The sequence below is a fragment of the Hipposideros armiger genome, unplaced genomic scaffold (genome assembly GCF_001890085.2).
Source record: "Hipposideros armiger isolate ML-2016 unplaced genomic scaffold, ASM189008v1 scaffold_24, whole genome shotgun sequence".
NCBI lineage: Eukaryota > Metazoa > Chordata > Mammalia > Chiroptera > Hipposideridae > Hipposideros > Hipposideros armiger.
This window is the reverse complement of record NW_017731374.1, coordinates 26930-39194: the sequence shown is the minus strand read 5'-3', so window position 1 is coordinate 39194 and position 12265 is coordinate 26930. Positions and strand designations below refer to the sequence as shown.

General features: G+C 43.0%; 1 protein-coding gene across 1 annotated transcript in view; it reads right to left on the bottom strand.

Moving 5' to 3' along the window:
* Nucleotides 1-2332: 2332 nt before the first annotated feature.
* Nucleotides 2333-12265, bottom strand: part of FKTN (fukutin) — a 36431-nt gene continuing 26498 nt past the window's right edge. Inside the window, exon 6 of the mRNA XM_019635905.1 lies at nt 2333-2532. Coding sequence (XP_019491450.1) covers nt 2468-2532 — 65 coding nt within the window. The 3' untranslated portion in view covers nt 2333-2467. The remainder of the gene's footprint in view (nt 2533-12265) is intronic.

Sequence of the window (12265 nt, the reverse complement as noted above, 5' to 3'; positions counted from 1 at the left end):
CTTACCCCAGTGTAACTTCTTGCTTCCCTTGTCATAGACTAACTGGCCGTATATGCCTGGATTTACTTCTGGGCTTTCTATTCTGTTCCATTGATCTATATGCCTATTTTTATAAGGCTCCGATTTCTGATGAAAACAAACCTGCTGCCCACTGGGTTTCCCTTGCAGCATACAGTGACTTTTGTTGACAAAGGAGGAGAAACCATATTATTCTGTAAACAAACTCACACTTGCCTGGCAGATGGTCATAGCTGAGTTACCAGACATCCTCCATTTAAGATGCAGGGAGCACTGATCTCGGGGATGGTCCTTCACTGGATCCAAATGTAAGGCGCCCAGTGTGAATAAAGAAGCGGGTGAGGGTGAGCTGTCCACAGTCTCAGTTCAGAATGGCAAAGGTTTTCCGCGCTACTGTTTAACACGACTCTGTTGATGCCCTTTCTCCTGTTGCCCCCTTTTCTCTGTCTGCTGTCTAACCCCGTGCCTTGCCTGGGAAAAGTGTACATTGATGAGGTTACTGGTTTAGATAGTAAGTAGAGTAAGTTATTCATTGGTTTAGAGGTTCCCTGCTGCTTTGTCATTTTCTCAATCAAACTGGCCATTTATTTAAGGAATAAAAAGCTGATGGGATTGAAAAAAAAATTACCCTGCTGGACCTGTTTCTTATCGAATGGGAATAATACATTCTCACTGCTTTGCTGTGGAGGAAGTGGGATAAAGTATTGAGAAATACCTAGTGGCTGGTCGTTTAGTGGAGTAGCTAAGGGTGGACCTCGGGTTTGGCTGTGGAGGCAGACCCGCTGGGGTTTGAAGTCCTGCTCTCGCGATAAGCTGTTTTCCTGGGCAAGTTACTTAACTTCTCCCAGTCTCTATTGTCTCAGCTGTAACTTGAAAATAATGTCCATTTTATGGGTTATTGTGAAGATTCGGTGAGCTAACGTATGTAAAGTTAGTGATTTGGGGCAAATGCTTAAAAACAGTAGTCTCAGGCAGCTAATAAAATCATAGTTGCTCAATAAATAGTGTTTTATTTTAATTACCAGAAAACCTCTATCCAAAAGCTAGATAGAGAATCTAAACACATGCCTCTAATTGGCTCCAAAAGGCGCTTTCATTGGCCCAACCCGCCTCTCTCCTTCCAGTTGCTTTGGGTTCTGTGCTGCTAAGAGGCATGTATTTCCTTCCACTATTTGAAGCAAACAGAGCCCAGGGCTGGATGAGGGATGTCAGAGAGGGGGAAGAAAACTTTCTCCTGAGCATCAGGTGCTCTCTCTTACAATTAATTTCCACCGTCCAGCTCCCCAGACCAGGACCCTTTGGTGACACCCAACACGCACACACATTTCCCCACCAAGACACCTGTGTGAGGCCAGGTGGGTATTTCTGTCCAGAGCGAATGTTGACCATCGCAGCAGAAAGCGAGGCACGTCACTGCTTCAACAGAGTGGGTTTTTCTTCCCTTAGTTACCAATTAGAGGGACGCACAGCCCTGAGTGTGCCCAGCTGCTGATGCTCTCAAGACCAGGCTGGGTTGGCCTTGACGCCGTAGGCCTGGAGCTGTGAGTGCTTGCTTCTATTTCCAGCCAATAAGCCCAAAGGCAATGGGAAAGCCAGGGGGTGGCGGGGGTGGGGTGGGGGTAGGACCTGGTACTGGAGAAAAAAAAAAGGGCTGGGGTGCGGCTTCCCTTTTCCTCTTTATTCTCTGGTCTTTGTATGGAGACATGACTCATCAAGGGGTCCCCTAGATGAGGCTTTAGATGCTCTGTGGGCAGCAGATAAGAGTGCAGTCCACTTGCAGAAAGTAAATTCATTGAATCCTCCCCATAAAGTCGATACTGTCAGGCTTATCAGCTGTCCTCATTCTCTACTCAGCCCCCTGGGGACCAGACTTGAAATAAAGGGCACAGGCTCCAGGGGCTGGAGAGTGAGGTGCAGGGTTGGGCCGGGAGGGCCTCTGCCCCGCCTCACCCCCCACCCCCAGTTGAATTTCAGGCAGATGGGGGAAATCTGCCAGGCCTGAGCTGCCCAGAGCGCTCAGCTTCCCAGACTGACAAATCCCAAACCAAACACACCCCCACCACCACCACCACCACGTCAGGAGATGAGGGAGGGCCTTCCTTACCCTCTCAAAACCAGCAGGTGTTTTCAGGAGGCTTCACTGGGGCTTCTTAGGAAAATGAGAGGATGTTACCTTAAATGCAGCCAATAAAAAACCTACAGAGGAAACCTTGACTTTTCACCACTGTTCTCACCTCTGCTTTTCATTACACAGATACTTCTGCCCTACCCATGAGCACATCCATCTCTCCTAGCTGGTGGGGACTTGGTTTCTTTGAAAATTGCCTGAAAATAAGTAGGTTGCCAGCTGGAGTTTCAGACCTGCTTCTGAGATTCGCACTGTAGCTGAGGCAGGCTGTATGAACAAGAGACAGCTTCCCGTCCACCACTCCTATGATCCCGGAAGGCGTCATAGGCTGGTGCAGACCCGATCAACCGGCAGGCCCTGTTTGAGCTCTCTGACCCAGGCAGCATCTGGTGAAAATGGGGAAGAATTAAAACAAGATGGGCTTGGCCTAGCCCGACTAGCGGCCTAGAATGGCCCGGAAAGCCAGTGAAGTCCCAGCCTTGTCAGGGTAGGAGGTAGGGCGGAGACAGTGAGGTCACTTGTGAGCATGAGCTGTGGTCCTAATACAACTGGAACTGCTCCTCTTTACCCTTTGGGGACCAAAGTCCGCAGAGGTGAACAATCAATAAGGAATGAAGACCAAGGGAAGACCCAGACGTGCACATCGCTCGTGAGCCCCTCTCCTTCCCCGCCTGCTTTCCCCAGCGCCCGCAGCGCAGCCTTCGTGGCATCCCCAAGTGGGGACGCCATGCCGCCCTGGTTTCTACCTGAAGTAGCAGGTGTAGGAAGGGCTCCATCCTCTTCCTCGCATCTCTCACACTGCCTGCATTGTGGTGGCCAGGCCACACCCTGGCCCCTGGGCTCCCCGTGGCCTCGCTCACCTGCCCCTTTCCAGAAATTGCCTTCATGTCTTCACCAGAGCCTAGGACCTCACTACCAACTCTCCTGCCTCAACTTATCTGAGCTTTTATCTCGGCTCTCAAATGCCTGTTCTAATTCTCTGGAACCCTCTGGATAAAACCTTCATTTGGTCCCCGCGTACTTGGGCTCTGTGGCTGGCAAAACCGCTCTGAGCTCCACTTCTCAGACCAACACCAAATGCCCCTCAGCCTCCAGCACTTCCATGTCTGTGCCTGGCACCGACTGGGAATTCCTAGGAGTCAACTTACCTGGGCCGCCTGGGGCCTTATGCCCACCTGGCTAAGCCTCTGCCCTCTGTCCCTGCAACTTTAGGGACCCCAGATCAATCTCAGTGACTGAGTTCTCCCAAATCCCCACTCTGGCCGTGAAGGAGCCTTGTGCATGGTGTTGAATCTGCGAATGAACCTTGCCCTTAACACAGCGCTAGTGAGAATCATCAGCCAAAAGCATTCACTGAAGGTGCCTCGCTTGCATTCAAATAACCTCTCTCCACTTGCTCTTACCCAAACTTCAGAGCGATCCCACAAACTTCAGAGCGATAGCCAGTGACCCCACAATCTGCTCCTTGCCCGCTTTTCTAGATTTTTTTTTTTTTTTAACTATCCACATGTAGCTAGACAGTCTTATCCACTATCCCATAAAGTCCATTCTGGGACTTTACTGGCTCCTTTTATTTAGGAATGTTTTCTTCCCTTTCTTAATTTATTCAGACTTTCTGTTTGTTAAAGTCTTGAGACCCGGCTGAGCCTCACTGTCCCTCTCCCTGGCCTCCTTCCTGGAGCGTTTTCTAGCCTCAGGGGCTCAGGCCACTTTCTACAAGGTGGGGACCTTTGGTTCCCTTACCTAAGCCTAGCCTTTGAGACTCACTTTTGTGAAGATTACATTTTAATCCCATGTCCCATTTCCCCAAAGGACAGGCCTTACGCCTACCTGTGCTATTGAGGCCAGGGTCACTTCTTATTACCAGGCCTCAGGAAGAGGCCCTCTACTCAGGAGGGCTCTGAAATACTTGGGCCTAATTTTACAGAAAAAAAAGTATTATGGGGGATTACCAGGAAAATCTATGTACATATATAAATACAAACACACACACACACAAGTGCCCCAAAAATGTATAAACGTTTTAAGAAAGAAAAAAAAACTATCAAAATTGTAATACAATGAATGATGCTACCATTCATTTGATTACCGCCATCTTTTGAACGAACATCATACTACACATTGCTACAGTAATTCAACTTCGAAAAGTAATACATAGATGACAGCTCTTAAAATGTGTACACTTTTTGGCACCCCCAGTATATACATAACATACATACATATATACATACATCTTCTTATCCATTCATTACCAGTAGACACTTAGGTGGTTTCCATGTCTTGGTTATTGTAAATAAAGCTGCAATGAGCATGGGGGTGCATATCTCTTTGGAGTAGTGATTTCATTTCCTTCAGATATACACCCAGAAGTGGGATTGCTGGCTCATATGGTGGTTCTATTCTTAATTTTCTGAGGAGCCTCCATACTGTTTTCCATAGTTGCTGCACCAATTTACATTCCCACCAACAGTGAACAGGGGTTCCCTTTTCTCCACAGCCTCACCAGTACTTGTTATTTCTTGTCTTTTTGATAATGGCCATTGTAACATGTGTGAGGTGATATCTCATTGTGGTTTTGATTTGTATCTCCCTAATTACTAGTGATGTCGATCCCCTTTTCATGTACCTTTTGGCCATTTGAATATCTTCTTTGGAAAAATGTCTACTCAGGTCCTTTGCTTATTTTTATATTGGATTATTTGGGGTTTTTTTTGGGCTACTGAGTTGCATGAGTTCTTTATATATTTTGCATATTAACCATTTGTCAAATATATGGTTTGTCAGATATGCACTTTGCAAATATTTTCTCCTGGTCTATAGCTTGGCTTTTCATCCTCTTCTTGTAGGCTTTTGAAGAGAAGCAGTTTCTTAATTTTGATGAAGTCCAATTTGTCAGTTTTTCCTTTTATGGATTGTGCTTTTGGTACCAAATATAACTCTTTGCTTAGCCCTAGATCATGAAGATTTTTTCCTATTCTTTTACCCTAAAAGTTTCATAGCTGTACATTTTACATTTAAGTATGTGACTTATTTTGAGTTCATTTTTGTATAAAGCACTTGAGGTTGTGTGTGTGTGTGTGTGTGTGTGTGTGTGTGTGTGTGTGTGTGTGTTGGGGGCTATGGATGTCCCATTGTTCTAGCACCATTTGCTGAAAAGGCTCTCCTTCCTCCATTGAATTGCTTCTGCAATTTTTTCAAACATCAGTTGAGCATATTTGTGTGTCAGCTTCTGGGTTCTTTATTCTGATCCATTGATCTATGTGTCTATCCTTTTACCAATACCATGATGTTTTGATTACTGCATTAGTTTGATAGGATTGCCTAATAAAGCATTACAGAATAGGTGGCTTAAAATAGAAATTCATTTTCTTACAATTCTGAAGGCTAAAAGTCCAAGATCAAAGTGTTAGCAGGGTTGACGTCTTCTGAAGGTCTCTCTCCTTGACTTGTAGATGGTCATCGTTTCCCTAAATCTTCACATGGTCCTCCCTCTGTGCTTGTCCTACCCTAATCTCTTCTTGTAAGGACACCAGCATGTTGGATTAGTGCCCACCCACTGACCTCTCTTTACCTTAATTACCTCTTTAATGGCCCTATCTCCAAATACAGTCACCGTCTGAGGTACTGAGGGTTAGGACTTCAATATATGAATTGTGTGGGGAGGGCACAATTCAGCCCATAACAAGTACTCTAGGTATATAGTAAGCCTTAATATTAGGTAAAGTGATTCTTTTCACTTTTAGTGTAAGAGGTTAGTCTCAAGTTATAATTAAAAAATTTTTTTCCAATCAGCAGTTAACTACAATAGAATCAGCAGACAGTAGCCATTGCATTTCAAGTCAGAAGGGTTTCAGATCTTTGTTATCTCTAAATTGAAGCTTCTTCACATGCAAAACAAAGGATAACAACACCTACCTTATAAGGTCAGATAACACCTCTACTGAAACGGAAGGACAAACTCAAGTCTTCCAATTCCAAATCTTTCTGCTACTTTATTCTTCCTTGTCAAGATTGCTTGAGCTACTCCAGAATCTGCCTTTCCACATACATTTTACAGTAAGCCTGTCTTGCTGAGATTTTGATAGGAATTGCATTAAATCTATAGATCGATTTGGTTAGAAGTGACATCTTTACTATGTTGAATTTTCCAATCCATAGACATGGCATATATCTGTTTATTTAGGTCTTGCTTGACATCTTTCATCAGCATTTTTAGCATACAGATACTGTATGTTTTAAGTTTATACCTAAGTACATCATTTTCTTTGATGTGACTGTAAATGTACTGTCTTCACATGTTCACTGTTAGTATATAGGAATGCAACAGAGCTTTTGGTGTTGATCTTGTATACAGTCACCATGCTAAACTCACTTATAAGCTCCAGGAGTTCTTTGGTTTGGTTTTTGTTTATAATACATTTCTTAGTATTATCTATCTAGACAATCATATCACCTGAAAATAAAAGGTTTTATTTCTTTCTTTCCAAACTGTATGTTTTTATAAATTTTTCTTGCCTTATAGCAGTGGTGAGAACTTCTAGGGTTACGTTGAATAAAAGTAGTGAGAACAGGCATCCTTACCTTGCTCCCAATCTTAGGGGGAGAGCATTTAGTCTCTCAGGTTTGTTGATCTTTTTGAATGCTGAACCAGCAGATATATAATTGGAATAAATCCCACTTGGTAATGGTGTGTAATTCTTTTTTAGACATTGTTGGATTCAGCAAACTAGGACTTTTCACTCCATAGCCTGTGTTATTTCCACTCTACTGCAGCTACTCTACACAATTCTGACTTTAGTTCAAATCCTATAAAAGCCCTTTCTATTTCTTTCTTCTTGAAATGTTATGGTTCCCCATGAAGGGTGTCCTCTCTTGCTGCAACAAGCTAATAAACCTAACTTTGTCTTCCTGATGGTCTTTGACTGGCAGGCTTTATCACTGAGAACACTTGGATTCGCAGACTTGAATTTCAGAAATATTGTACCAGTGGCAAGGTTATTTTATCAGATTGCTTATAAATGTTAGTGGCTGTTATTTCTACTGCAAACTTCAAATAAAACCCCACAAAATATCTCAAGAGATTAGAAAAATTTTATTTATCGTCACAAACTGGATTATATATTATAAATTCTGATCAAAATAATAATAATAAAGGTATTTTCAGTAGTATCACAAACTATCTGTACCTGAAGATAAAACCAAATAGTAAACTGGTAAGCATACACTAAAATTTACTCATGTTTAAAATAACACTTTGTTTAGAAAATCACATGCATGTTTTTCTGCTTATGAAGTGGAGCAGATACACAAATACCTATATATTATTTTCATTTAACAAACACATGAAATATTCCCCATGCTGTGAATGAGTCATCAGAATACTGTAAAGTCATAATTTTTTAAAGAAATGATGCATGAGACAGTATAATTGTTTTATAGAACAAAATACAGTACTTTGAATTCTCCTAATACTCCCTTTCAACCCCGCTGTGAGAGCTGATCATAAGTATATAGCTGCTTGGTTGGTTAATGTGTTCCTACATAATCTTTGCATTGGGTTGACTGGGTTGGGGGATGGCAATGGGGGCATTCTAAGCTAGAATCTCTAAGACTATGGAAGCAGAGATTTCTCATTAGAAAAATTTATACTTGCCTACTTTAGCACTGGTCCTGTACAAAAGCTAACACCACTGAATTGACTGTTTGACTTACGCTCTATAATTAGAATTTTAGTCTGACGAGGAGCAGCTGAAAATAGCATTGCATACCCTGATTCTTGTCTAGTTGAGACAGAAGCACAATCCTGGGGGAAGTAGGTGGAAATGAGTACTTTCAATTATTCTTTATTAATATCGATATAGGTATTCATTCATCAGCACAGACAACTAGATGAAATTAAATATTCTAAATTATTTTCCTCTCCAAATCATGGTTTATATCTGATTTTGGCTGGGCAGAGATTTATTAAGAAGGAGATGAAGGTTTACCTCTATAAAAAGGTTAGAATACTGAAAAACAGCCCAGGGCAGAGCAGGCACCAAATCTAGAGGAGTACAGACAATGAATTGCTTGGAACCAAAGAACTAAGTATCATGTGGGATAGGATAAGAAGATCCTGGAGACAAAAGCTTGACCAATAAAACAAAAATACAAGTTCTATTTAGATAAGGAGGCAGCTGGGTAAAGTCTCTGAATCCACAAACCATCCAGTTTGTGCTTTAATACCTTCATACGATGAAAAATTTTTTTCCTGAACAGACTCAGTCATGCAGCCTTCTGAATAAGAATTGTGTCCTGACCTACAGTTCTTAAAATCCCATTTGAAAAATAATTAGAGAAGGATTTGGGAGTAGAAAACAACATTTTTTGAGTGCTTACTTATGTGTAGGTCTGATGCTAAGCATTTTGTATTTCATTTAATCGTAACTAAAAGCCCTTTAGAAGTCCTCGTCATTGCCCCCAAGTCACTCATGAAAATTAAGGCTGAGGTCCCGTACCACAAATCCCACATGATAAAGCTGGGATCCAAATTCAGGCTTGATTCAAAAGTTTATGGTCTTTTTATGCCAACATGCTGCCTTCCCTTAGTGAGATGTGAGTGGTGACCTAGCCCAGGTCTTAGTGACAGAGGAAGAAAAGGAGGAAAAAGAAATAGCTGCGGGACATCTCTTCAGAGAAATTCTTTTGACTGGTCAGGTACTGGAGTTTTTCCATGCTTTAAAGCTGTTTCAAATGACGATTATGGGTTAGAAGGTGGAAATGTGGCACTTTCCGTAACTAGATTTTTGAGGGGAAATTTCCCCTGGGGATTTATAACATTGAAGATAAAAGAATTGTTCATTTTCCAAAAGGTGAAACTAGGGGGAGGCTTAGAAACATTTGCAGCCTGAAGCTTGTGACACTGGGTGAGGTTCTGGGCTGGAATGTGGGAAATTCATTTCAAGTGTGTTTGCTGGATGCTGCTGGGTCCTGAATCTATAACCCCCTGCTTTCCTATGTAACACCTCTCCCCTCTGTGTCCTGTGTGTCATTCAAAGCTTGGTAGCTGTGTCAGACTAGAAACAATGGTTTGGGGTCACAAAGGAAAAAAGGAATGCGCACCGTCTGCTTTCAGCTACTTGTATCCATTAGAGAACATCAGTAATGGGGAAGAGGAAACTTAGCAGATTGGTGCTAATGTTTCCTGGGGAAGCAGAGGAGTGAGGTAGCATGTACTCCTGGATGCTAAGAATGTCGTGACCTAAGGCTGATGACCCCAGACATGAATTATTTCACCTTTTGAAGCTAAGGCATTTTTCAGATAAAGATATAAAGATAGCCTAAGAATTTTGGACAAGAAAGAAACACTCCTCCTTGAGGTCTTTGTCGCCTCAGGCTCTCTATCTGACAGGAAGATATTTAGCGGAGACTGGCAGCAACACCCTGAAACATAATCCAGCTGAGGCGCTGGGTGATTCTTGGTCAAGCATCTCATGTGGGGCTGTGCGGCGCAGCGGGCAAACAAGCCCAGGGCCAGAGGTCATGGCACACGTGAGTTTCAGCCTCAGTTCTTTCTTGCTCAAATCACTCCTCTCTGGGCTTATTTATTTAGCTATAAAGAGGGTTAGAATAAATGTGGCAGTGAAGCCCCTCTAGCTTTTAAGATTCAAGAGCAAGGTGATTTTCTGGGGGGATGGTGGCAGACATATTGCCACCTAGTGGTCCTTTGTTAGGGCTTGGAGCTAAGGAATCAAGGCTGAAACCTGCCATCCATGGCTGGCAGGGCTTCTTAGGGAGGCTCGACTTTGATTCCAGGGCCGTACGTCGTCGGTAGCTGCCCGAGAGGAAAGAAGGCCAAGTGCTCCCTGCTTAGAGAGGGACTGAGCGGCCACCCGTTGTTAATCCGGCCAATCTTGTTTTTTTTAATTAAAATGTATTGGGGTGACAATTGTCAGTCAAGTTACATAGATTTAAGGTATACAATTCTGTAATATATCATCAATATATCACATTGTGTGTTCACCACCCAGAGTCAGTTCTCTTTCCATCACCACATGTTTGAAATTCTGCCAATCTTAATATAAGAGGTTTTCTCCTAGTAAGCCAGGAAAACTGGACCTAAAAGTGGTCAGATAGGAGAATTATTGTTGGAATAGTCAGGTGAAGAAAGAAAGATGTGATGAGGCGCCGATGGTAGATCCACCTGCCCCAAGGTCTCCAGACACTCAGCAGAGGTCACCTGTTAAGCAGCACAGGCTGAAGTATGGCTGGATCTGTATGACAGGCAAGCCCCACCTTCAGAATCTGGGAAAGGTTTTCATTCCCCAGACTTTAGGGCAGGGCCCAAGAGCTGAGGCCTGTGACACTGGAAGGCAGTCAGGAAAGGAACTCCTGCAGCCAGTGGTCTAAGTGGGGGAAGGACGGGAAGCTCTGTCAATGGGGTCACGATATCTTAGATTTTGAAATTTCAAGACCTTGGACTCCAGGGACAGGTAAAATAAGCTAAACAGGGATGCGTAAGCCCCCTAGCAAATGGTGGGCATCCCAATTAGAAATGGGCAGAAATGTGGAGTATACACACTTCTAGATGCTATGCACAAGCAAACGGTCCTCACTAAGCATGGTGGATTTTGCCCAGAAACACTGTTATTATCTGTTACATTTTTTCAACCACAAAAAATAAAATTAGGGTCAGCTATTTAGAATTTGGGTATGATTTCCATGGGTTGATTTTCTAGCAAAGAGAAAGGTAATTACAATGGTTTGTCATTTAGGGACAAATATCCTGGTAATCTTTAAAGGTCCCTGAAAACCTAATTATGTTACTTATGAAAAGACCCAATGACTGGGTGGCCAGTTAACTCAGTTGGTTAGAGCGCGGTGCTCATAACACCAAGGTTGCCGGTTCGATTCCCACGCCCTCCACAACTAGATTGAAACAGCTACTTGAGTTGGAGCTGATGGGTCCTTGAAAAACACACTGTTCCCCAATTAAAAAGAGAGAGAGAGAGAGAATGATAAATGTGACTATATAAAAATAAACTTAAAAAAAAGACCCAATGATTATGGCATAGAAAGTTCATCCTAGGGGAAGAAGGTCATAGGTTATCATTTACCAAAAAAAGTTTTCACTGTTTTTAAAATTTGGAGTTGGGTGGCTGTAGGTTACTTTCCCCAACTGTTTTTTTAAATTAAATGTATTGAGGTAACTGGTTAATAACATTATATAAGTGTCAGGTATATACAATTTTATAATACAACATCTGTATATTTGATTGTGTGTTCACCACCCAAAGTCTAGTCTTCCGTTGCCATATACTGACTCCTTTTACCCTCTTCATCCTCCCCTAACCCTTTCCTGATAAGCGCACTACCCCAACTGTGTTTTAAGAAAACTGTCAGCCCATTTCCTCAGACCTTCTCATTTCCATTTGTGACACTCCCATCATTCTCTAGTTTTAGAGGAAAATCTGCCAATCTGCTCCAGAAAGTTTTCCTAACAGTCTAGATAGAATGTAATATTTAGCTTCCTTCCCCAGACAGAGAGAGACAGAGAGAGAGAGAGAGGGAGGGAGGGAGGGAGGGAGGGAACGAGAGTGTGTGTGTGTGTGTGTGTGTGTGTGTGTGTGTGTGTGTGTGTGAGAGAGAGAGAGAGAGAGAGAGAGAGAGAGAGAGAGAGAGAGAGAGAAGTGCTTATTGTGCCTACATATCCCTTCACTCCTCACTGAGAATACAGAAGTAAAGTGACTCATGAAGAGATGGGCGAGACAGGGCCATCCCAGCCCACTCAGCGATGGGTCTTGTGGGGGAAAAGGAAACTGGAGGGTTTCAGAGTGTGTTATACTTGATAAAGTAGGGAAGTCTGAGTTCTTGCCCCAATAATATTCAACAGACAGAACTAGAACAGATGCAAACTTTAGCAACAGCATGATCTTGGGTGGGGAACAGTTGCCAGGTTTGTCATTTATCTTCATTTTGAAGACGTATTGCAATAGTGGAAGAGAAGATGGAACAGGTAGGCTTACGTGTCATTTAAATTGGTTTAGAGGCGGGGCCGGCCGAGTGGCGTGATGGTTAAGAGCTGGCTTGGGACGCCAGAGGGCCCCAGTTCGGATCCCACATATGAGGGCCAGTGACACT